Genomic DNA, 26,565 nt, shown 5'->3' on the forward strand with positions numbered 1-26,565 from the left:
TGAGAATCAAATTTGAAACACTACAGATAAGAAAGGATAAGGAGGGTTTGGCATTCCCAAACCTTTATGCATACTTTCATGCTGCACAAATCAGGTATATAATTTGTTGGTGTGACAATGATTATGAAGCCAAATGGAAGAATTTAGAAAAATCAGTACAAGGAAGAGAAATTCAAAGCCTTATGGGAGACAGAAGAAGCAATGAGTGTAATTAAACAGCTGAATTAAGTCACTCAGTTTACGTTAAAAATATGGTTTAATCTGGTACGAAAATACAAACTGGTAAAAGAGCTCAGACCGCCTCGATGGACAGCTTATGATAAGGGTTCTACTGGTTGTATGAACCAAAGATTTAAACAGTGGATTCCTAATGGATTAACAGCAATATGTACACTAATTAAAGATGGGAATTTTATGAACTTCCAGGAGATTAAACAAAATATGATCTAAGCAATCAAGATCACGATAGATATTTGCAGATTAGGGACTTTTTTTAATAAAGAAGTAAAACGTAGTGTAAATTTGGATAAAAATTCAATAATCAAAACTGAAGCCTACAATGCAAAAAGAAAATGGAATAATCTCTACAATTTACGAGCATATAATGGAGTCAAGAGGGTGTACAACAATGTATGTAAAACTGTGGCACAGAGAGTTGGGAGTGAACATATCTGATGAGGAATAGTCACAAATTTGGAAAACGCAGCAGGCAACAACATCATCATCACGTGTCTGGAGATTGCATTGCTGGAAAAATGTAATTCGATTTTTTATAACACCCAAAATTAGGAACAAACACACTTCCTTCACACTTTAGTGTGTTCTGGTTCTGTCCCAAGATCACAAACTTTTGGGAAGGTGTTCATTTAGTTCTAGGTAAAATTCTGGGTTGTGCTGTATCTAAGTCTTGTACATTATTATGTATTGGTGTCATTACGGGAAATGTGTTGAAAGAAGATAGAAACATATTGAAAATTATGCTTGCAGTCGGTAAAAAGGCAATCACAAAGAAAATGGAACAAGATAGACCCACCATCGCGGGATGAATGGATCAATATTATAGACGAAATACAAATTATGGAACAGCTGACTTACAAAATAAGGACTCAGGAAGATCAATACCATTGAAAAGGGGGAGAAATGGACTGATTACATAAACTCGACAGGACAAAGACCATCACATTGATAATGAGAAACGATCAAATTGTAGAAACATGGTGACCCAACACGTTCTTTTTTCACCTTTTTTAAAATAATAATAATAATAATAATAATAATAATAATAATAATAATAATAATTTATTTTATTATTTTTTATTTTTATGTTCCGTTTTGTTGTTACACTCCATCTCCCTGTATAATGTTTAAAGAAAACAATAAAAAGAAAGTATCAAAAAAAACAGCCATGGGTGCAATCAGACCACAAGTTAGACGAACAAAACTGAAGCATAAAAATATCCATCTAAAAGGATTTTGGGGGCTGTTGACAGTTTTTTTTCTCCATAATTCTTTCAACTAAATTTACCGTGACACATGAGTGCAACACATGTTTACAACCAGGTCGTGCAGGATACCGAAGGACCTTACCTGTGGGACTGGGGGCAAACCTGACCCTCACCTCCCCCTGCACCGTTGAGCAGCACCTGTCGCCTGCTGCACGCAGCTGGAGCTCCGTCCGTCTGTTTCCGTCCTGCGTGAGGCAGCGAAACCCCCTGCGGACCTCCAAACTGTGCAGAAAAGACCGCGTACAGGTTTTAAACCACCGCGACATGATGACAGGTCACGAGGACACGAGCAGCATCCTCCGGGGTTTTTCACGCTCTCCCTCGCGCGCTGACCCGGCCGCGGTTAGGCACAGTTAGCCACGAGTGTTGCTAAAACCGCAGTAAGCACAAAAACAGCAACACAGTAACAACAGTAGCAAAAAGACAAAGTTTGTCCTCACATGTGCAAATGCTAAACCGTGTTTATTACGTAGGTTACGTTCTTCTTCGTCGACCGGAAACGAATCCTTCAGACGTAAACCTGCTTACCGCCGCCTGTCGGAGGAGCGCTCGCTTCTTCCTTTAGGTTTCCTGGTGGCAGTACTCCCCTCTACAGCTGACTCTGTGTATAATTCAGTATCGTTTCATTTGGATGCCAAACGAAATAAGAGCCGGTAGCTTTTATACTTGAGATAATATTTATTTTATCTCGTGCATCCAGGTTGTTTGGTTGTCTTATTCTACTGATGTCAGACTCATTTTACATGGTACTTTAATATTAACTTGGCCCGACCAGTGAAAATACCCTTTCTGTCAGTGTGAAGAAGCCTTACTTATATTTTTTTCTCAACATAAGAAAAAAAGTCCAATTTCAAATGAGTTTTTCTAATTGCTAAAAAAAAAAAAAAAAAATCCAATGTAAAATAAATCCAATGTAAAGTAAAATAAATAAATAAAATAATTCTGTCAGCACAATTAAATTGTATGAAATAAACATGTAAAATCAGAGAAAAAGTTCTGGTAAGCCATTGTCGTCGTTTTTGTTAATCACCAGAAAATGTCCTACTTTATTTGCACATTTATTTATTTTACTGTGGATATATTGTTAGGAAATAATAATAAAAATAAATAAATAAAAATGAAAACAAAAATCTATCTATATTAGATAATGAAAGAACAGGAACGTTTCTGTCATTTAATTAAATCTACTGTATAACTTTACTTCTGGTGTAATATGAATGGCTGTAAGGGATTCCTTTATCAGGACAAGCTGTAAAGATTATGAAAATATATGTGAATGTGTAAAATTGATTCCCGCCTTTACATTTTCCAAAGCTGTCGTCTGGGTCAGATTGAAGTGTTTTCTGGGCGATTCTGAAAAGTCAAATGCACTCCAACTTAAAAAGTTGCAGAAGCACATAAAATACATCAGAAAGAGAAAATAAAACATCACAAAAGCACACATACAAAAAAAGAAAACTCACAAAACATAACTGTGACATGATTTGGGTGAGACAATATTGTGAGGGAGCAGTCATAGGACAGTGAAGGTTAATACCAAACATGTATATACAGTTTTAAATGAACCATGCAGTTAAAACACACATTACCTGCATCTTTTTCTTCCCCACAACACAGATAAATGCTCAGTTCTTTCAAGCGTGCCTGAGGGCAGTTCTTCACAGCTGCCACATTATTGTCTTTCTTTGTGTTTTGTGTGTTTTTGCAACATTTTCCTATTTGCTGGTATTTTCTTAAGTTGCAGTCCAGAGCCTTATGTTTACACCTCTGTCATATGCCAACACTTTTTTTTCTTTGCAAAAGATTAAAAAAGACAACAACAAAAAACTTTAGAGATATTTACAGGCTCCATGCAACATTATATTAATTAGAAAATATGCCACATGTCCTCCCTATCCTATTACCTTCAAGGGTGGCTGATATAATAAACCCTTCTCTCATTTCCTATATACGGTTTGTTATATTGTTATAAGTATTGTTATATACAAATACTGAAATATAATAATAATAATAATAATAATAATAATAATAATAATAATAATAATAATAATAATAATAATAGTAAATTAAACTTTTTGGTAATTCATTCAGCAAATACTCATGTACTGTTACATGAGCCAAAACTTTTGCAATACAATTTTATTTGCTCTCCTTCCAGCTCGTGGTGACCACACTGAGCACACAGTGAAATCATTTAACCTGAAGTGACTCTTTGTGACGTAACAGTGATATTTATAAATATTTCTCTTGAGTTGTGGACCCTTGTTGTTTGTTGCCTATTCCATTATCATAATAATTTTGAAATATGGTTTATTTAGTAGCGCTTCTGCTTCTCTGAGGAGGAATATCTTAATTTCTAAAGCATCTAAACACCAGTTAAGTGATGTTTAAAGAAAACAAGCATCAAGACTGATAATGGGTTTGAATATGGAAACATTGGGATAAATACAAATGTTTGCAAATGTCCTTGAGACCACAGAAGAAGCTTGGCAGATGAAAAATGAATCAAAAAACTCAAGGGTACAGAGAGCCGGGGAACACTGGGAAGTGAACCAGCAAACAAAACAAAGTGATAGCAGGGGACACCACTGTAAGTCAGATGAGAAACGGCTGGGGAGTAATCATGAGGCCGTACGCCGAGGGATCACTCAGGTGATGTAGGTCAACAACAGATCTCTTAGTCACACCTAAGAGACGCACAATCCCACATCTCATGGTTAACCTGTGTACTTACAACCAAATGTCATGATTCATGGATGGATGCACTTTGAGATGCAGATGTTGGACCTGCAGCAGCATTTAGGACCAAATTAGGTTAAATTACAACATGAAACTGCTCGCAGTCTTGACCAAAACTAGCAAAAAGTGATTCAATGTTAACCTCAGAGGATTGTGCAACATAACAGGTTTCACACTGACAGTAAATTCTAGTTTAGAGTAAGTCACAGTTGTTTATATAAGACACTTTACCAGCAACTCTTGTCGAAGACAGGAACGAGTACATAAACAATGTGTACATCCACTTTGGGCAGACAGTAAGAGACATACACAGTCTGGTAGGTGGAGCAGCTGAAGTTCCTGGTGCTGAGACAGGACAAGAACTGCTTGGTGATGGATTTCAGCAGCGGTTTCATGTTGACCTCCATCCACATCTTGAACAGATCTTGATTCAAACTCCACGCCTCAAGGGCCGGTGTGCTGCAGGTTTTAGATGTGTCCTTGATCCAATACAGCTGATTTAAATGGCTAAATTACCTCCTCAACATGTCTTGAAGTTCTCCAAGATCTGGTAATGAACTAATCATTTGATTCAAGTGTGTTGACCCAGGGTGATATGTAAAACCTTCAGGACACCAGCCCTCGAGGCCTGGAGTTCGACACCCTGCTGCAGAGGGACTGCTGCCAAGTCTAATTCCCTCCACACTCAACACTGTCCCGACAGTCATGCTTGACGTCTGTGGCAGCAGTGAAGGAGAGGCTTTATTCATGTGTTTCACCAAAAAGCTAATCAGCATTCATATGGTTACATATAACCTAATGTTTAGAGCAGTAAGTTAGCATATCATGGGATGGAAAATATCCATGTTGTGACACGGCAAAACAAAAAGAAGGAGCAGAAAAACTCATTGTATCCCTCACTGGTCTTCTGAAGAAAGCTTGTTGAATTCATACCATAAATGATGCACGTGTCTGTTGTGTTCAAGAAAAACAAGTTCAAGATAGCATCTGGGACCTTCGAATTTATGACAAGTGGAAAAGTTAAATGGGAAGAAAAAAAGAAACTTACAGGAGAGCTGAACATGACCTGAAAGCAATGTGTTAATTAAACCTAACATCTGACTGTGATTCATTAAATAAATAGCCCAATGCCTCCCAAACAGCCATGAATATCAATAGCCATGTTCTTTTCATAAGTAGCTAGAGAGATGTAACACGATACACTGAAAACAAACAATGTGCATAAACAAACCGTCAACTTTAAGAGGAGCAATAAGACTTGTTATACACCAGCGAGTGTGAGTTAGTATTGTTTTTCTTGAAGTGCTCAAGAGTGTGTCACTCACAGATGAACTGCGGACAGATTTATGAGGCTGTCTAAAGGTTCTCATATGTCCTTAATAATGAACTAATGTTAGTTCAGGTGAGTAAAAAGTGTTGGCAGTAAGAGGCAGCGCGACCACTCGCCGTTAATTCACCGGCTTAAATTAGTACATCTGGACATCACGTTGTAATAAGAACCTGGTGCGTGACATCAAAAATAGTTCAGGGTTGCGTTGCGTGTGTGAAAATGGCTTGATTATAGTGAGCCAAAAAGGTAATGGAGACATGCCGTGATTTCTTCTCCTTTTTCATATTGTGAAATAACTTTGACCTATGTTCTCACTGCACCCGTCGGACACCATTTTTCCTGAATCGATTCACTCTGGTAAAACCTGTGTTCATTTCTCTTTTCAGCCAGAGCAGCAAACCAGTTTAACTGGATCTGCGTGTGCATGCCATGCTGTGTATGTGTTTATGATAACAGGCAAATGAAGCCTCTCAAAACCCAAAATAACTTGTTTTCAAAATGATTGGACGCAGCATTTACTGTAGATATGTTGATTTTACAGAGCGAACGACAAAAGTTACTAAATGACAGAGGAAAGCCTGAAGACTGACAAAATCTCTTTTTCATCAGTGGGAAAAAAGTCAGCCTTTATTTTGGTGTCTACAACAAGTTGCCAAGAAATCCAAAAAACAAAGTGGAAGTGCAACCTGCTATTCAGAAATAACTTTATGCTGTATGTCTCTTGCTCCACTTTATACACACATTCACAGACAAAGCAGCAGATTCCTTGCCGTCATCGACATAAAAGCTCTGATTACAATATGATACACTCCTACAAAAAAAGAAAAAGGGCCAGCCCTCTTGAGCAACAGGTAGGATTCAGCCATCATCACCGGTGTCACAGTCACAAGGAAACACACCCTTCACTCGTGCGCCGGTGCCTCCAGTGTCAGAAGACAGTGTTTAACAGAGGCGATTTACAAGACCTGAACAACTCTACCTACAGACGTGATCTGGTAAGAAATCTGGCTTTGATTTGATTTGTTGTTTTATCATTTTAAGTTCCTACTCAGCCCTGAAACTCCATCAAAAGGACATATTGCTCATTTTAAAGCTTATCACAGACTTAACTCATAGATCTACTTCTATTCAAGAGATGTTTTTAATCACTGCTGCATGTAGGCTTGTTATTCAGTAGCAAACAGACGCAGACAAAGCAGAAAATCCCTTCAGCTCATAATAATTTGGTCTTTCTTGCCCTGCGAGGGTTTACCTCCAGTGACAACGCGCTATTTGCGGATTGCATGCATGGGAATAACAGCTACCTTATTAAACCAAGAGTCTTCAGGTTGGTGTGTTATCCTCGAAGAAATGGCATCACTGTGCCCTTTACAGTGGTACCAATAAAAAATATGACTTTCTAAAGGAGATCAAAATATTTTACTCTTGTTCATAAGAAAATATACTACACTGAAAAATCTTTAAACACAGAAGCAGGAAAATATTAAATTCAAAGTGCATACAGCAAATGGTACAAGTTATTACACGTCTATAAGTAAAGCATAAAAAATAAAGTACTTCTTATATTTACTTATTTTTACTCGAACATAAAAGGCGTCTTTAGCGGGGATGGCTTGTTTTATTTTTTCACCTTTTCTTCTTCTCTATTTTATTCTCCACAAACTGACAGTTCAGATGACTGCCAGTAACAATGCAGTACTATTTGCTTTATATATCTCAAGCTAACATTTAGAAAAACAACAACTCTGAAATGTCATTTTTTATATATATATATTACATGTGTTTATTTTGAAATGTTTGCAAATTTGGCTATGCTGTGTAACCAGCATTAAAAGTACTAAAGTTCTCCAACACGTTCACACCTCTTCTCTTAATCTCTGTCTTTGAAAATGGCAAGTGTCTCAGTGGTGTTGGTCTTTCATCCGACAGGCGTACAAAGGGCCGAGGAGGAGGAGGACTGATACTGAGCAAACATTTTAACCTTAAATAATTATTTGTTCTCGCTGTTGCAACATATGACGAGGCATAAACAGGGCGAGAGTTTTGGGGGGAGCCGATGTGTAAAATATTTGTATGATAAGAACTGCACAATTTATCTATAACATTATAGGTTTTTCTCTTCTTTTAGTAAATGATTACATTTTGACTGTTGCTGGATTAGAAATGGTCATTGTGTGTGGCATAAGTAAAAATCTAATTTGACCTCTTTTTTAAATTTTTTTTACAAAAGTCTTGTAAAATAAAAAATAACAGTTGAGGAAAAACTCAAAAAGCTAAATAAGTCATGTTGGTTTTGTATGTTTTGTGAGTGTGTGGCCGCTTTGTGGAAACAAACAAACCTCCCAAATGCAGATCAAAGCTGCTCCTTATAAAGTAATCACATGTATATTGATAAAGCTTTTGGTCACCATATCAAACCCCTTACAAAAGAATTGACATGTAGGTGGAGGCCCATGTTTGGTTTGAGTGACTAACGTGTAAAGGAGCAGCATTTCAAGATACCAGCATGACTCTCAATATTGCGTGCGAGAATGTTTGTACTTCTTTATATGTTTCTCAAGGAACAGAAGCAAGTGCCTAACATTGTGACAGTGGTGTCCACGGCCAAGCGTAACGATGAAGTCATCAGTGCATTGCGTGATTTCACTGTACTCAAACAAACGGACAGTTCTGTGAAAAGCAGCAGCAGCAGATTTGGATAAAGTTTTAGGTCATTTCTGAAGGAAAGTGCCACAAAAGTCAAAATTAGAAGGTTTGTTAAAGGAATCACTCTACTAGTGATGACAATTTGCAATGTGGTTTATGAGCAGGGTTATGTGAAGGTTGTCTTTGTTTTCATTGTTATAAGCCGTGTGAGGCAGGGTTTCAGCATTCTTTCCACTAATGCTTCAGTTCTCCCATCATGCTTTAATGTCACTTTGTTATGGGTTACTTTAGGTGGCTGTATGTAAGACATCTAACAGCCACTCCCTGATTCCTTTCAGCCACTAAACACACAGGCATTCGAGTGAAAGGTCAGTAATAGACTGACTTTTCATTGTTTGCCTAAAAAGATTGGTTATATAATGTTTAAAGCTTTAGATGGCTTGAGCCACAAGCGGTTCGCCCCTAATTTGATGATGTCTGACCAAGATGTGATATATAGCACTTTGATACTGAGTGCCAGTTATTTTGACATCCCGATCATTAATCCACCTGTTAGTTATGTGATGCCTGTAGTTCCTGTAATGCCTGGATGACTGTGTCAGCTGCTTTCTCTTCTTCTCTCCCCAGTGATTTTCAACACAAAGCCCTCACATCTCATGAGACTGGTTGCATTATGAGAGCTCGCTACCTGTTCCTATTGGTTTACCTACTGGGGAGCTCCTTTGGTAAGAGGAAGTTTTGTGTGTTTAATGTATATATGTATAAGAATCAGCAGCTCATTAAAAGGAAAGACCGGTGGCATGATTGGGGGAAAAATCTCCTAAACTGACAATAAAATCACATCATTACAAATGTTGTTGAGATATTTTCATGTCCCTTTATTCCCATGACCTATGAATCATAAGGAACATGACTATTGTAGCCCCACAAACATTACTCTGCTGCTGTAAATACGCACTAGAACAATAAATCTGCATTCATCCCCACAAGCTCAGGTTCAGTTAATGTTGATTAAAATCTTGCCAGAGTGTGGAGGGAAAGTACTCAGCTGATGTGCTTTGCTGACACTCACATAAGACCAGTGGCCATTTTGCCTTGGACAGTAGATTAAGAAACTTACACATGATACACTTTAAATACTACCATCTAAAATTAACGTATTAATATTTATAAGATAATATTAATACTTCTTTCTTTAAAAAACCCACTCGTGTTCAGGTGGCTCATGAACTTCTCGTAACTGTCAACTTTGCTTTTGATGCTTTTGATGAGGACTACTTTCAGCTGTGGATTTATACATATTTGTTTTCTCATGACACCAGTATTTATTTAAGCCATGAATAATGAAAATGAGTCAAAATGGTGCAACAATGGTGCGGTTCATGGGTGTGTTTAGGTAGTTTCTAGACAACAATAACGGGCTTAAGCAGATAAATAACAATAGGTTATTTCTTAGAATCAATTCTTACCACTGGTTTTACAGAAAATGTTTTTATCCTTTTACTGTTTATATTTTATGCTTTGTAAGGTGGCCTTGGGCTTTAGAAAGGTGTCCAGAAACCAAATTATTATTATTAATATTATTATTGTTATTACAAAACCAGAAACATTTTGACCAAATATTATTTCAGCAGCACAATTTTAAAGCTACGTGTACCTTCTTGGTCATTTTGTGACATCTTCTCCCGTATATGATGCCAGTATTGTTGACAGTTTCAACACTTCTCTGTAACCAGTCTCTTAGAATAGAATAGGAGCTTCTTTTTAGCATCAGCATTTTAATAATATACACTCAAGAGAGAAAAAAAAGCATTTTACTATTACAAATATACAAATCCGGGTGGTTTTTGATGCCCTTCTACAACCTCATTAAACAACAAGCTGGGACTTTGTGTAAAATTGTAACTGAGAGGTGTGGATTGTATGCTTCTGAAAAACTCAAACCAAATCATTTATACTAAATCATGTCACTAATTAGCCCCACACAGCCTTTAAATCAGCAATTTAAAAAACAAGAAAAGAGTTTAAACATTTGGTATGCTATTTCCTGGCTAATTTTGCATTAAAAATAGGACTTAAATAATTTCCAAACTCTGCTGCTTAAACAAGTTTTGGGGAAATGCATTGGTAGGATTCAGCTCTAACATGCAACTCTGTCTTATCCCAACAGCAGGATCCAGTGCACAGAGGTAAGATCAGGACACAGAAACAGACATAATATTTACACTTGTAAATTTTACACTCTTCTAAATGCAATAACCTGTATAATCTTTCTTTTCTGTAATTGGTGGATCGTGCAGTAATGGAGTATGCACAAAAGATGCCTGCACACAGGTTAGTGTAACTGTAGCACAACACAACACAAAGCTACAAGTACAAACGTCATATTGTTATTGCTTTCTATTCTTCATGCAACATATGTTGAGCTGACTTTGAATATATGCAAACAGTCAGTATGGCTAGGATATTATTTTGTTAGCGTGGTTGTGAGATCACAGGTACCGTCATGAGATTCTTGTTATGACTACAGTTGTCAAACTGCCCAAAACGCATACCAAAAAGATCAAGATTAGCTCATGACCTGTTCACATCGTTTTTTTTCACTGAGCTTGATTAAATACTTTTGAAGAGTGACTGTGAAAACACTGGGTAGTGCACTGGTGTGGGTAAACATGTCAAACAATAGATTTCCCAGTATTTGACGCGAGTATGGCGAAATGCTTTATCACATTAAGAAGATGAAAGATTATGTTTCATGACAAATATTTTCAATATTAAAGATTTTTCTTTAATATTGAAAATATTTTTCTGTGTTATCTATGAATACATTTTATTTCTGAATTAAATCACTTCTACTTTAATAACTTTTATTTTGTGACATATCCTGTTTTAAGAGCATTAAGCAAATGTTGTAAAAAGATTAATTTAGCTAGCTAGCAGCTAAATTAACAACACCTACCTTATTATAAGAACAGGAGACAGTTTAGAAATTAATTCAAGTGGCATAAATCTCACAGCATAGCATAATATTGTTCCGATTTGTAGTGTCAGCCCAAAGTTCGCTAAGATATGCATCTGAACAAAATCTCCCCAGGGCAACTGGAAACAAACTAAGTGCTGTATTTGTATATGTGTATATGTATATAACAACGATCAGCATAGATTCAGCACACCTAAATCAGATACACTTGCCATAAAAACTGCGCCATCTATGGAGTGAACCTGTTGTTTAAACTAAATGACAACAGTAACTTCAGGACTTCTGACATAGTCACATTTAAAAACAAACTCTTTATATATCTTGCTTTAATAATTCAGATCATTTTTATTGTCTTATTTTATTATTTTTTATTTTAACAGTTATTTCACATAATAAGGCCTTCAGTGTGGTGCTGTGGTGTTTTAAACAATGATGTTTTTATTGTTATTCTTTATGCTGCTGCCATAATACAGCAATTTCCTTTGCGGGATCAGTAAAGTATTCATATGTACAACTATATGAGAGGAATTATTAATCATGCAACCAGGCAATCAGTGTAATAAATCACAATCAGACAATCAGGCACAATTAATCTCATTGCTTTTGCTTTTTAGTTATTGAAATTTTATTTTTGTTTTTGGTTTCCATCTTAGTAATTTTTCCACTTGTCATAAATTTCAAGGTCCCAGACGCCACCTCGAACTTCTTACAGTGTGTGGGCCTGCCTTCGACAGACACGGGCGCAGATGAAATGCGAAAGCTGAAAGGAATTCTTGAAGCCACAATGGATGTGTACACGTTTATGGTATGACTTCAACAAGCATTCAGCAGAAGAACAGATGTTACAAATTCCAGTATGACCAGTCAGGGATGGACTAAGTTTGTTTTTTTATTCTGTCACAACACTGACATTATTTGTTGGTCACTAACTTATAAATCCTGTTGACAGTAGGTTTCATGTAAGCAGATGAATGCTGAGTAGCTTATTGGTGAAACATGTGAGAATAAAGCCTCTCCATCACTGTTGCCACAGAAATCAAGCATGACAAGAGGACCAATTTTGAGTGTGGAGGGTGCTCTGGAATTAGACTTGACTGCAGACGCTCTACAAAATCAAGATCTGGTCAGGATGTGGTTGGAGGTCAACATGAAACCGCTCCTGAAATCCATCACCAAGCAGTTCTTGTCCTGTCTCAGCACCAGGAACTTCAGCTGCTCCACCTACCAGACTGTGTAGGCCTCTTACTGTCCTCATCTTTATTTCTGTAATTTTGAGATTTTAGTATAATAATCCAACATCCCACGTCTCCTCGCAGAGTGGAGGAGCTCAGTCAACACTATTCTGAGATGGATCCAGTCAGGCAAAAGTGGATCTACACATTCTTTATGTACCCGTTCCTGTCTTCGGCAACAGTTGATGGTAACGTGTCTAATACCAATAACTTTTTCTTCCTATAAACTAGACTTTACTTTCAGTACAAATATGTCCCACGGTATTGTGAGGTTAGCATTTAATCACTCTTTGCAAGTTAAGGTCAAAAATAGAAACTGTTTCACGTTCATATTCCAGCTACACCTTAATTTATCGTAACTGCTGCTATAGGCCAAAGCGCTGCATTGTGCATGTGTTATCAAAATTGTACTTACACAGGTTATCAAAGTGTTATCTAATAGCTGTTAAAGTACTGCAAGCAGATTTGGAAATGACCGTGTGCCATGAAATGTATCTGTATCGCCTTTCAGACACTCACACCGTGGCCCTTTACATGAAAGTTACAGTGCCAGTCTTTGTAGATCAAACATGTTAACATCAACTTAATATTTACATATTTACAACTCAAAGGCATGCAATGGTATTTCCTACAACTTTTTTCTAGAAGTGTCTCTCATTATCATGTGACCCTCAACAACTCTTTCACAAGCAACAAAGTTGCTTCTTGCTTGTACTGGCATGGAGACAGCACAGCACACAGCTAAGCATCTAATCATTTACTGAGGTTTGCTAAAGGGTGTGTGGATGTGTTCAAAACAACAAATAAATAGGTTTTCTCAAAAGTTTTGAATGTTTCTGTACCAAATTAGCAGCTGTCACTAACTGAAGGTGCCAACGATGTTATAAATGTCATTCATGCAAAAAGCCTGTTTGCATAATAACGTCCAAATAAGCCTCTTGCAACAACTTGTGTTTCTTTCTTGAGGTCTTTATTTGGTGGGTTTTGAGGTATTATACAACATTTGTAGACAGAAAAAACAAATAGAAATAGCTTTTAAAGTGTTTAAAGGCTTTAATAAAAAAAAAAAGGAGGCACCAAACTTACTAGATTTGGAGCAGTCACACACACAAAAACCCCGACAGGGAACACTGAGCAGGGAATGGGGTGGGGATTGCATTCTTCTGTGATAAAGAGGAAAATCATTGTCCAGAAATTAAACAACAGAGGACAGGGTCAAAGTGCAGCTAGGGCTAATAATGTGTTTTGTTCTTAATTAAGTTATTTGGGTTTTTAAAATGGATAAAATCTAATTTAAAAGAAGAAGCAAAGTTGATTGTAACTCTGTAACTTCGGTCGTTGCTGTGCTTTTTTGGAAATCGAATTTCCCAGAGGAACCCACCCGAGGGATTAATAAAGTTCTATCTTATCTTATCTTATCTTATCTTAAAGTTCTCATGTTAGACAATAAAGCATCAGAACCAATCAAGTGCTATGTTTTACTAAAATATGTTTGCAGTTTTTATCTTTGACAATCTGCATTTGTCTGCAGACAGACTGAAATTCATTAAGTCACAATTAAAGCTTCAGTTTGTTCAAATGTTGGAGCTAACTGCTAGTATGTACACAGTCGGTCAATGTGTGATCTGTGTGCAGGCTGTGTGAGGCCAGATGAGGGCAGTGCGGAGTGGCTGATGAAGAACTTTGGTGCCTTCAGTGTCATGGCCCGCTTGAAGGACTTTTCAGAGCTCAATGTGGTCTTCAATGGAGTGAGTTAAACTGAGCCTTAATTAAGATTTTATGAATTTTATACAGCTGTTTTTATGGCAATCTGGACACTACAGAGAACTCCACCACAACAAATATCGCTGCTCCACACTTCTTCCTGTTCTTCTTCTCTTACTCCTTTTTTTTCTTCATTCACAGCTGGAGGTTCTTAACTTGTTGTCTCCAGCACAAAAGGCCGAGCTGCTCATGAGCCCTTATGTTGCCAGTTTAGACAATGGCACATTAGCCTTGGTCTTCCACAGTCTGCTAACAGGGGAATCTGGCCCATCACCCACTGCTGGCCCTGGATGGGGCCCCAACTGGACAACCCCTGGGTACCCACCCTCCTATCCAGTACAGCTGTCACATCAGCCAGGCCTCCAACAGGTACAGTAACAGAGTGTGCATCCACCTGCAAAAATAATTGAAGATGTTTTCATCTCTAGAAAATATATTCATAAAAAATTTAATTCAGTAAAATTTAACAGCCTCTGCTTCATTGCACATCCAGGTCGTAAATGGATTCATGTCAGCCTTCAAACCCATCGGGAGCTTTGTTCATAATTTTGTGTCCTTCACACGTGAGGTACACAAACACACGCGCACACTCATGTGTTGCCACTCCCTAAGCTGTCTAAACAGCTCTACAGCCAGTTAGAAAAAATGACCCCTGACCTGTTTTTTCCAGAGAAATCCGTCAAATATAAGAAGCACCACTTTGACCCAGTTCCTGCTCAACTGGACTCTTTCTGAGCTGGCTGGCAAATACCAGCCAGGCGCACCTGAGGTCCCAGAGGGACCTAAGTTTGATGTGACAAATGTAGTAGACTGGTATCATTACGTTGTGAAGCCGCTGTTACGGAGGTTTTTGCCCGATGAAGAACTCCTGATGCATGAAAACATCACGCTCGCTTTCCACGAAGTGTTGTAAGTCGGAATTCCTCATTTACATTAATGGCTTCCATTGAAAATAGGAAAACTATCAATAATGCATCAGTTATGTAGACACATCAGCGGCTCTAAAGCTCTATCCAGCAACGCTCTGTTAAGCCTGTTTTAGCTTGTGTTTTTGGTTTGCTATGCTGTATAGTGACCCCATTCTCTTTGCTGTGCTTTTAAAAGCTCAATTTCTTCTTACGTATTAGTGCAGACTGAAATTAAGCTAAGAGTGGTATTAGAAAGCCAGTCTGCAACTAAAACAAATCTTTAAATAAATACCACAGTAATTAGCAGTACGAGGCTTTAGCACCATTTAGGAATGATTATTTTTCTAATTAAGTAATTATCTGGTTTCAAAATGTGAGGAGAAATATATATAAGAGCATCTCATAGTCACTCAAGGTCAGAAGAAATTCACTAAGTCAATGTTACAATTTGCAGTTTTACGTTCCTTGTAGAACTTTCATACTTGTCACTCTTTGAGGAACTTTTGTCAATTTCACATGTGCTAGAACACCTTTTAAAATGTGTCTGTTTGCCAGCATGGTCAGTGTGAACGTTGCTGTGCTGTAAGATGATGCATCACTATGTCTTTTGTGTTCAAGTGTGTTCTTTACTTTTGTGCAGCCGTCTGGACAACAGTATGGACAACATGACGGTGATTGAAATCCAGGATGTCTGTAGCATCACCCTCGATAAGAGCCCTTGCGGGGTGAGGTTTTATTTACCTTTGATTATTGACACTCGAATGTTTTGAATTCTTCACTTAAATTCCTGACATATAAAAAAAAAATTGAATGTCAAAAGTTTTTCTAATTTCTGTGCCGATGATTTTTCTTTCCGTGCCGTCAGCTGACCGACGCGGTGGCAAACGTGGCTCATGTCTTGCACTGCGCTGCTCGTAACAACCTGACCATGACAGAAGCCGTCGTCTTGAAGCTGGTTCTAGAGCTGACTCAACGTCTGAACTTGCTGATCAAGGAGCTCTCCACAGCAGTGAGTACTGTCCAACAGCTCCACGGTGACTTATAGCTTCACAACATTGCTTTCATAGGCTTGTGTTTTCACTACACACATTGCAGCTTCAGCAAATCAATGTTTCCTCGTTCTTCATCCTCTGTAGAACTTCACGCAGTTGGAATCCGAGTTTAAGCAGATCTTCAGCGAGTCAAACTCAGCAACTCTGACCCAGGAGCACCTGACGGACCCAGCTTTCATCCAGCTCTGGTTCAAGGTCAAGCTGCTGCCCCTCCTGCCCGACGTACAGCCAGAGCTCCTCTCCTGCCTCAGCACCAAGAACTTTTCTTGCCCCGTTTACCAAACCCTGTGAGTCAACCGTTTTCATTTCTCTTTCATTTAACGAGAACGTGGTTTGGTGCAGTCGTTCTCACTTTGTCTTTGCCCTGCTGTGTGCAGTGTGGCGGCGCTCAGTGAACGCATGAACTTTTTGGATGCTGATCCGATGTACAGCAGCAACATCTACGAGTACTTCATCTACCCCTTCCTGCTAAATCACAACACCTCGGGTAAGAAGAGGACACAGACAACACAGATTAACACACAGATACTACAAAACCAGTTCCTTTGGCATTTATGTTAATGTTTGTACAAATGCTTCAGACCCCCAGTGTGTCTCTGCAGTTAATAACAGCGCAGAATGGCTGCAACTCAACTTTGGTTTCTTCTCGAGCTTTGCCTCTATCTTCGACTTCTACACACTCAACCCTTATTTCTCTGGAGTAAGTTTGCAAAACACAGATGTGCTCAGACTTAACAGAAGCAGTAATTTTACTATACAGTAATTGTGCTCTCCTCTTCTGCTTTGTAACCCGCTCAGCTGGAGGCTCTTGACCTCCTGACTCCAAATCAGACGGTAGAGTTACTGCTGTTGACTCTCCCAACTCCACCAGAGAAAGACGTTGTCATCAGCCAAGTGTTTAACTTCCTGACGGAGTCACCTGCAGCCAGGAAGTACCCAGAGGTCCTCAGCGCTTTGGTCAGGCTCGCTGGAGAGGTAACAGCTTTGGCTGAGATGTGTACACAGCAAAATCTCCCGTGTTAAATTAACACTAGAGAGTGTACTGGAATATTTCTAACATTTTGAGTTATTTTCCAGTGTTAGAACATCAGCACTGCTCGGTGTTAGTCATTGTTAATCTTCAAAACTGACTAGGTTACTTTTAAACATATAACACTGTCAAAAGTGTTAATTTAACACTCAACAGTGTTGTATTTAACACTCAGAGGTGTGGACCCATATAGACACTCTCTAGTGTTAATTTAACACTGGAGATTTTGCTGTGATAGGTGTTGCGCACGCTTTAGCCTTTCTCAAATATTAATCATAAAATATGCAATTTTTCAGATCAATCCTTCCTGCGACATCTACAAACAAATGTGAGTAACTTTAACCGGTTTTCTGACTAAATGAGCCTCACAATTCTTTCCAAGCTGTTTTGTTCAGTGAATCAGGAGAACTCTCTCACTGCAGACTATACCTGCAACCATGTTCAAGCTAAGGCTTCGTAGCAATGCATTAATGGCTAAAACTGAACCACTGCTATTGCTATTATTAATTCCATCCATCCATCCATCCATTCGCTTCCGCTTATCCTTTTCAGGGTCGCGAGGGGCGCTGGAGCCTATCCCAGCTGTCATAGGGCGAAAGGCGGGGTACACCCTGGACAGGTCGCCAGTCTGTCGCAGGGCTATTATTAATTCAGAAATAAAAACAGAAAGAGAAAGAAAGGAGATTACAATATACATTGTGGCATTAATATAGCTTATTAACTGGATTAATACAGGATAATGTTGAAAATTAATTACATGACAGGTAGTCATTTTTAATGCAGATTTAATTTCAGCTTTCAATAGTGGACATCACAAAAACAAGGTCTGAAGGTCTGATTGGGTAGCTCTCTATATACTCTTTATTTACGTATGTGTTTTGTTTTGTGTTCTTTTGTATTCCAGCTTTACACAGCTCTATGCAGCCATACCATCTCTGCCTCCAGAAATGGAACCAGTCACCTGGGCCACTATAGAAGCCCTGATAAACATTGCACCTGTCGGTACGTTTCACTGCCTCACAAACACAAAGACAAAAAACGACTGAGTGCACAATGTAATGGCTTAAGCTAGTCCATGTAAGTAGACCTAAACCTGTGCTTTTGCTGACTGAATATTTTTTATTTTCTGATTTGGACAGAGTGCGTGCCGGCGAACCTCAGGGTGAGATTTTTTCTTCTATACAATTTAGTTTAAATCCTAACAAATCACAACAACTGTTGTCTTTTCTGCTCATATCACATCTTAATTTGAATGCTTTTAAGCTGTGGTTGTCACAACGGTTTGAATAATATTTCAATCATTGTTTTAATTTGTTAATCCCGTCTTTTACAGTGCCCGGTAATCCCGCTCAATGGTAAGACTTTTTTTGACTGTTGCCAGCGTAAACACTAATACATTCTGTTTGTGTGATTTCTGAAAAGAAATAATTTTCTGTTTTTTGACAGAAACTCAGAGCTGTGCAGGAGTCAACAGGTAACCCTTTTAATAGGATTTACATAGTAAGCAATGCTACTGCAGTTGTTTTCTATTCTGACGTGTATTTCCTGTCTTGTGTGACCCAAAGCTCTGATCTGCTGTCTTACTTGGACACCTTTAATCAAGTTCCCTGCAACGTCCCCTTGGAGGAATATGCCTGTGCACAGGTAATGATTTACTTTAACAGAGCCGGTGAGGACTCATTACTGTTTATTGCAGAGAATAACTACACGCCCTCTGTCTCTTTCACACATCCAGCTGGACAACTTCACAGCCAATCAACTGGCATCTCTTCTGATGTGTAATCTTTCTGGGAACAGCGCCCACTCCAAAACTCTGTGGAAAATCCTGCTCACTAAAGTCTCCGATGTTTTAAACCCAGCCCTGGACATCCTGGCTAACATGGTTAATGACTTTAATAAGCTTTAACAAACAAATAAGGATTCATGAAATGAATCATTCAAACACTAAGTTACAAGAATTGTGACCTGGGGAAAAGTTAATCCGCCTCAAATAACTCAATTATCTCTTGTTTAGCCGATGCCCGTGATTCCATCAGCGCCACAGGTTTTGGATGTGATTGGAGAGATCAGAGTGTCGCTGCTGACAGATGAGCAGCTGCAGAACAGCGAAGTTATCAGGTTGTGGTTCTCAGGCCGCCTGAGGAGCTTCTTGCCTTACGCATCAGGAATGTTTCTGCGCTGTCTCAGCAGCACAAACCTGACCTGTCAGTCATACCAGGAAATGTGAGTATTTGTCAGAATTGCTGCTGCACAATCCCAACAGCATGCATCCAGTGTGGTTCACAGTTCACGTTTTGATTTCCAAGATTCATCTGTGAAGATGAACCCTTCAGAGGATTTCTGCAATTAATATTTCTAAATTTGATCTGAACTTCATTCAGGTCTAGAATATTTCGTGTCGTATCCATTAATAAAAAAAAAACTGTCAGTGAATGGAGTGTGGAGTTGTTAAAGAAAGACGCAAAGGGCATGGCAGAGAGAATTAATCTGCAAAAGTTCACAGTTTTACTTACAATGAAATCTCAGTTAGCTGTTAGTTTGCTATTTTTCATATTTAAGATGAGTAATTACATTAAAAAAAATCAGTCGTAAATGTAAGGAAGCGATAATAACGATTCATTATCAGATGAAAACAGTCTGGAAAATCACAAACAAGTCAGTAAAGCTGGCACATGGCATGAAAGTAAACCAACCTTCGCTGTAACATCAAGAACAAAAAGACACGTAGGACAGGAAGTGTAGAAGGCACGCAGATGAGACTAAATCAAGAGTCGAAATACAACAATACAACAACGGTTGGTTTAGTCAAAAATCCAAAGGGTTCTCTGTTATATCCATGCAGTACAAATATAAATTTGTTTTTCAGTTACAAAATGTTATTGGTTATTTAGTTCTCTTCTTTTTTCTTTTTTCTTTTTGCCGTGATTTCATTTTCAGACTGCAGACGTTTATCAGCCAGTTTAACCAGATGACCTCAAACCAGCAGCAGTTGGTCTTGCAGGATTTCATACTGCAGTTCCTGACGCAGCCACGCTCAGGTACGCGCATGCTTCGTATTTTAATTTAACAACTAAAAAAATAAAATTAAAAATCAATCATTTACAGTTATTTCTACTTTTTAAAAACTTCTTCTAGATTCCAGCTGTGTGTCCACCTCCAACAGCACTGCAGTGTGGATACAGCAGAATTTCGGTCCATTTTCAGCACTTCTGTCGCTCACTGAGCTGATCCATCTCAACCCACAATTCAACCCTGTGAGATGGGACTTCGGTTAATTGACGTGATTTTAAAAAATACAAACAAACAAACAAAGCTGGGAACTAATAGAAATAACTCTCACTTGTTCCATATTTCCTTTTAGATTGAAGTCTTGACACTCCTGACTGCACAACAGAGCGCAGAGCTGCTGTCGCTGTCGCTTCCAAATCTGCCGGACAAAGCTGTCATCATCAACGCGCTCTTTGACTACCTGACCGTGTCTGCTGAAAAGAATAAATTCACAGAGTTCCTGACCAACCTCACCGTGTTCATTCACCCGGTAAAAAGAGCAACTGCCTTCCTGTTAAGTCATCATTTTTACTTTCCTGTGCTTGTTAAAGTAATGAATGATGTTTGCTTTCTTTCTCCTCCAAGGAAAACTTCACTTGCTCTTCATACAAAACGCTGTGAGTTTCACATCTACTTATATTCGGCACTTTTGAAGTGGTTAAACTATTTTATATAATCTGGCACTATGATTAAAATCTGTGTGTTTACATGTTACAGGTTTGCCAGACTGGACTTGGCCATACCTGTGGTTTCTCTTGGCCTTGTTGCAACTATCACACAGACTAAAGAGGCTCTATCCCACCAACTACCACCTGGTGAGTGTTACATCAACATAAAGATTTAGAACACTAATTCTCAAAGTCTTATATCCAGCTTTGTCTCTTCACTGTTTCATCTTATTCCACACACCACCTACTCTATGGACACGCTAAATGTAAATTGTCAATAATCAGCAAGCGTCAGGAATAACATCCAGTCTAACTGTAGCTTATTACTGAACTGATTTTTTTTTAAATACATTAAACTGATTTGCATTTCCTGTGTTTTTATTTCAGACTGCATCATTGGAGAGGTAATTGTATGTTTTAGATTATTTGTTTTGTCTTACATTAGTCTTAATATAGTCGATTTGTAATGTGCTCTGTGTTTGTTTCTCTTACAAGTGTAATGTCAGCACGGCAAATGGTAAGTTCTCCACTTCTTTATGCATAAAAATGCAATTTTTTTTATTGTCAATTTATAACTTTTTTTCTCCTTTTTTGGTACAGAAACGGAAATCTGTATCGGTTTGAACAGGTAGGATTTACACGAACCTGTTGGAGAGTTTACTTTTTATGCAACGTTGTCCCAGATGTCAACAAAGTACCAATCACATGTTTTATTTTGAAACCACAGAACAGCAGTCCAGCTCCAACTCACCAGTGCACAGACGAGTGGAAACCTCTGTGACTTGGCCGTTGAGCAACTGGCTTGTGCCTCGGTAAGAGCGTCACATAATCTTTTTTAATTTATTTATTTATTTATTTTTTTGCCTGTCCCATTTGGTTCTTTAGCCGTCAGAATTGTTGTCTGAAGACCAACAAGGATACCCAATGGATTTACTTTGCCAAATGGATCATCACGGCCTTGCCGTATTGGTCCATTTGATCGACCTTTGTTGTTATTATTTATTTTATTTTATTTTCAGTTGTTACAGACGGGACAGACATGACTGAGGGATAGGAAAGGGAGAAAGAAAGATGAAGGAAAAGAAAAACAGAAGGGAAGAGGGACAGTGAGAAAGGGCACTTAAAAAGAGAAAGAAGAGAAAAAAAATCTCCTGGATCACCTGTTGAGAGAAAAAGAAGAGAAAACAAGCAAAAAAACAGAGCAACATACTAAACACAACACCATCACGTTAATCTAGCTAAGTGTAAACAGCAGTAAATACTAAATATTGAATGTTGTTGTGTAGCAAGCAGGACCGACAGCGCACAATGTGCTTGGAAGTAGCAGCCAATAAAGGTGTAGTTTATGTCTATGAACAGTGAACACCTGTGTGGATCAGCGCGCTTGTATTCAAAAGGTTTGAGTGTGAGTGAACCGAGCCGGGCCCAGAGGCCGGAGGCCTGAGGGCCTCCTTTTCTCCCGGAAGAGGCCTGACCAAGCAAAAAGAAAAAAGCGTCACATAAGTCAACAGCCGTCTGTGATTCAGCTCGTTTTCACTTTCACTGTACAGTCTAAACTGCTCTCTGTCGTCACGCAGCTGTCAACAATAACAGCAGAACAGCTGGCAATGATACTGAAGTGCAACCGCTACTCCAGCTCGAGTGGGTCCAAATCTGTCTGGAAACTTGTCCTCTCCGAAACCTCTCAGGTCCTGGACCAGGCTCTGGATCTGCTCGTCAACACGGTATGAAAGCATTACATAATATTTTGTAAGACGAGAAGAACCTTCTGCAAACCGTCTGTTGTTGAAAGATAAGAAAAGTCAGTAGTTACATCACATTTTGATCTTTGTTATAGACTCTGGACGCCAACAACCCAGCAGTGTCCGTGATTCTGGACACCATACAAGAACTCCGAATAGATACTGTCAGCATGGCCACCCTCAATGATCCAGCCTTCATCCAGACGTGGTTTGGCCGCCGCCTTCTCCCATTTCTGCCAGCTGTTTCACCTGACTTCCTTTCATGTATCTCCACAAAGAACCTGACCTGCAGCTCCTACCAGGCCATGTAAGAAATTAGACCATACAAATTACATCAAATGTGACTGCCTTTCTTGGTATACCAAAAGCCTGCCATTTTTTAATTAATCTAATCCCAATTTCAATTCAGTCTGCAGATTTTGAGTCAACTCCGGCCACAATTGACGTTTGCCAGGCAGATGTCTGTCTACACGCACTTCATTAAGGTTTTCCTGACCAGGAACAACAGCACAGGTACACTGCTGTATTACAGCCCAGTAACAATCAATGGCAGCCTATTAACAGTTACAGTCTATGTATTGTTCACGTCACATCTGAATTAATCCAACATTCACACATGTTGGTAGAATTGGTGGGATTCAGGAATACAGTAATCCAGGGTGGTCACGTGTATTGCAAAGTGACATAACAATGTATGATAGATGCTTTTCCTTCAGCACAATAAAGCTGAATTTCCTCTGTGTGTGTTTGTGGTTCAGACCCCGCCTGCAGCTCAGGCATTGCCACCAGTGCACAATGGCTGCAGGTGAACATGGGAGGTTTTGCCTATCTTGCGACGTTCCAGGACATTCAGACGATCTACTCCAACTTCTCAGTGGTGCGTTATGATGCACTGCATTTTCTGTCTTTACATCTGTTTTCTTGTGGGGTGGGGTTTCCCTCTGTGATAACCACAACTGTCACTGACAACATGTGTGTTTTCATATGCAGATGGAAGCCTTGTCACAGCTCACGGTCAGACAGCTAGCCGAGGTGTCCACAACACCTGGACAGCTCACAACTTCTGAGCAAGTCAACATGGTGATGAAATATGTGCCTGACCAGTCTCTGGCTGCCTTCTTTGATGATTTCTCATCTGTTCTCCTGGTGAGCATACATCGTGTTATAAAGTCACCTGGTGTGTTTTGTTGATACTAGAGGTCAAGTCAAGCTGAGTTTATCTGTTCATCACATGTAAAACATTCATACGTTTTGTGTTTATGTTTGCAATGATGGTAAACTCTAACATTTTTCTGGTTAGTCTTCTCACACAGAAGTTGAAGAAGGTCCTGTTACACCTGTTACATCTAAAAAACATGATTATTACTTTTGGTTTTTTCTACAGGCTCCTGAAGTAGCATTGCCTTCAGTCGTGAGGTCAGCCATGTTGCAAGTTGTGTTTGATCGTGCAAACCTCTCCCTTCCTTCGATGAGTGATGCGGACGTAGAGGTGTGGCTTACCTCCCGGCTGCCACCCCTGCTGGTACAACTTTCACCAGGACAAGTTGCACCTTACTTTGGAATACTGGCAGGACGGAGCTGCAGCATTGAGCAGCTGGGGTGAGCGCAAAGCTTCAAGCACCATATATGGAAGTATTTAAGCAATCTGACTGGAAATAAACCTTTGCATTTTTTTGTTTCAGTTTACTGAACCTGAACATGACTATCTCAACGCTCAGCACAGACACACAGCAGAAAATCTATGATCAAATCCTCCAGACCCTCGGAGGTAAAGCTAACCCAGGAAACCAGTAAACTCAGCTTTAATTTTTTTTGTTGGATGCTTTATGAAATTGGGCTGTAACATTCCTGTAAGCGAGTAGCCCATTCACATTTCTTAACATAATGGCTGCCAGCCTTGTGAAAGTGAGAGAGGAGTCAGACATTGAGTTTTCTCCTATGCTCGCTCTTGTTATTTTTTCATTAAACATGTATGTTTGTCACATTTTATGTGAATACAACAACAAGTAAAACTTTATTTATTTTATTCCAGATGGCTTAACAAAGCATGAGGCAAAGTTCCAATATTATAACCTAGTTTGTGTCTCCACCTTTTCCTCTAGGTCCAACACCTCTCCGCTGCTACAGTGACAGCTACAACACCAGTTTCTATGGTTTCCTGGAGCAATCTTTCATGGGTTTCCAGTTTCCCAACCTCACCGCCTTCCTGTCGCTCATGCCTCCTGACAGAATGAGTCTGGTGTGTTGACTTGAAAGATATCAGGAGTAAATATGATAAAGCAAGAGGGGAATGTCTTAATTTATGTCTTCTAATCTTCTAGATCATGAATTCCACCTCCATCGGAGCTTGGGGATTACCTACGACGTCCTAATGTTGTCGACAACAACGCACAGCTCTGCATGCTCTTCAACAGCTACAGCCAGACACCACAGTTTCTAGAAACTGTACGTAGCCCAAGGCACAAGCACACGCAGAAATGCAAACACAATGCAATGATTAAACACATTAATCTGTGCATTGCCTCCAGGAGTCTCTGCCGGAAGCGGTGAGGCGCTCCATCCTGCCCTGCGTCTGGCCCATGGCCCTCAGCAGCACCCAAACGTTGGAGGTGGATGCTTGGTTTGACCAACGCCTCAAGAACTACTTGCCCTTCCTCACAAAGAGCCTGATCAGTCCCAGTGTCATAAACAGCACCTCCTGCCTGGCCTTCCAAAAACTGTGTGTTTTACTACAGCACTAAATCCTGCTTTATATGTTTTTTTGTTTTGTGTTCTGATTTAAATTTGTTGTGTTTCAGTGTCTCAGTCCTTGGGGTATACAACTACACTACTGCTGACTTTGTGAGGGGAGACGTGTACAACACCATCAGGACTTACCTTTACGTCGGCTCAAGTAAGTCTTTCAAGAATGCCAGGGTCAAGGATCAAGTGGGATGCTAATTCAAGTGGGGGGGAAAAGACATTGATCAAATGATATTCTACATGAAACTGAACAACAACCACATGTCACCTAAAAGCACAACTGCCTGAGCACAATTTAAATTAAAAGGAAAATTTAGTTGTACACTGTTAATAACAACACTTCACCGAGTTCTTTTGATTCCTCAGAGGCATCCGATGGAAGACGAAACACTGCTCAGTAGACCATTTAATACTTTATTACTTCTAGAAGGGAGATGCATCCTGCATGACACGCTGCCGATCCCAAAATGCTGCTGTGCCCCTAACAGTTTTATTATAGAAGCTCTCTCATTCTAGTCTAAACAACAGTGTCTCAGTAACTTTCCACTAGAGATGGTCCCCTCTTATCTACAGGCAAACATGAGCGAGAGTCTGCAGCTTTCTACTCCCAAGGACACCTGGTCTCATGCCTTTATTTTTCAGGGCTGTGTCCGCTTAAAATACACTATATAACTTTATAACACTTATTATTAAAAAAGCATAGCATTATTGAGGCACTGCACATTATTTAATTCCAACAATACAAAATTCAGGGAATTGCAATTTTTCAGTTTCCCTTCATTTTGCAGCACCACAGATTGCTGTGCTTTGGATATATCTGTATATATCTAATACTCAACTGTGTGTAACAGTAGAACAAAGTCAATACACTCAGTAATGTGAATTATGAGGATACAGTATATCTCTTAAGGTTTGCTGATATTAGCCAACGTTGTCACTCTCTGCCTTGCTACATTAATACCCGAGAAAGAAGCAAAGCATTAACATGATAACAAAGAGCTCAGACAACCATACACATATAAAGTAATTAGCTCCTTTGCTGTCACTGGTAGATCTTCATTTTTTGCAGTTAGCAACCCTTTATTCAGGACTTGCTTTTCCTTTAGAGTCATTTTCTTTAAAAAATTTTTTTTATTTTATTCACATACACATAGTATAGTACACATACAGTATAAATAC

The 26,565-nt window shown here is 39.1% G+C and overlaps 3 protein-coding genes across 3 annotated transcripts in view; 2 read left to right on the forward strand and 1 right to left on the reverse strand.

Annotated features, from left to right (window-relative positions):
* The window catches only part of ears2 (glutamyl-tRNA synthetase 2, mitochondrial), an 11,477-nt gene extending 9,459 nt beyond the window's left edge, over positions 1-2,018 (reverse strand). The window contains exon 1 of the mRNA XM_005938484.3: positions 1,588-2,018. Within this exon, the coding sequence (XP_005938546.1) occupies positions 1,588-1,771 (184 nt within the window). The 5' untranslated portion in view covers positions 1,772-2,018. The remainder of the gene's footprint in view (positions 1-1,587) is intronic.
* A 4,417-nt stretch (positions 2,019-6,435) lies between these two features.
* On the forward strand, positions 6,436-25,595 carry LOC102302472. Its single transcript, XM_042227298.1, has 45 exons — positions 6,436-6,569; positions 8,848-8,945; positions 10,391-10,409; positions 10,521-10,554; positions 11,883-12,005; positions 12,234-12,433; positions 12,517-12,620; positions 14,068-14,180; positions 14,338-14,565; positions 14,690-14,764; positions 14,867-15,105; positions 15,745-15,829; positions 15,970-16,113; positions 16,241-16,443; positions 16,534-16,643; positions 16,738-16,856; positions 16,955-17,131; positions 17,483-17,514; positions 18,091-18,188; positions 18,326-18,348; positions 18,520-18,541; positions 18,633-18,660; positions 18,752-18,830; positions 18,922-19,068; positions 19,201-19,409; positions 20,124-20,224; positions 20,322-20,440; positions 20,548-20,724; positions 20,820-20,851; positions 20,952-21,049; positions 21,290-21,306; positions 21,398-21,419; positions 21,503-21,530; positions 21,630-21,714; positions 22,480-22,626; positions 22,740-22,951; positions 23,054-23,157; positions 23,403-23,521; positions 23,635-23,790; positions 24,029-24,243; positions 24,327-24,412; positions 24,747-24,883; positions 24,966-25,089; positions 25,173-25,363; positions 25,443-25,595. The coding sequence occupies exons 2-43, from the start codon at positions 8,894-8,896 to the stop codon at positions 25,014-25,016; spliced, it is 4,569 nt and encodes a 1,522-aa protein (XP_042083232.1). The 5' UTR covers positions 6,436-6,569; positions 8,848-8,893; the 3' UTR covers positions 25,017-25,089; positions 25,173-25,363; positions 25,443-25,595.
* LOC121811907 (mesothelin-like protein) overlaps positions 25,045-26,565 on the forward strand; it is a gene marked incomplete in the record, with an annotated part of 36,506 nt that continues 34,985 nt past the window's right edge. Inside the window, 3 exon segments of the mRNA XM_042227319.1 lie at positions 25,045-25,089; positions 25,173-25,363; positions 25,443-25,537. Coding sequence (XP_042083253.1) covers positions 25,045-25,089; positions 25,173-25,363; positions 25,443-25,537 — 331 coding nt within the window.

This window comes from Haplochromis burtoni, unplaced genomic scaffold, assembly GCF_018398535.1.
Source record: "Haplochromis burtoni strain Fernald_Lab_line unplaced genomic scaffold, NCSU_Asbu1 Contig_253, whole genome shotgun sequence".
In the NCBI taxonomy this organism is placed as follows: Eukaryota; Metazoa; Chordata; class Actinopteri; order Cichliformes; family Cichlidae; genus Haplochromis; species Haplochromis burtoni.

Excerpts from the sequence above, each read along its gene's own strand:
- LOC102302472 (XM_042227298.1), top strand. The coding sequence starts at position 8,894 with ATGAGAGCTCGCTACCTGTTCCTATTGGTTTACCTACTGGGGAGCTCC. Across the intron at positions 14,566-14,689 it reads ATCAGCCAGGCCTCCAACAG|GTCGTAAATGGATTCATGTC; the intron begins GTACAGTAACAG and ends TTGCACATCCAG. Across the intron at positions 15,830-15,969 it reads TCGATAAGAGCCCTTGCGGG|CTGACCGACGCGGTGGCAAA; the intron begins GTGAGGTTTTAT and ends CCGTGCCGTCAG.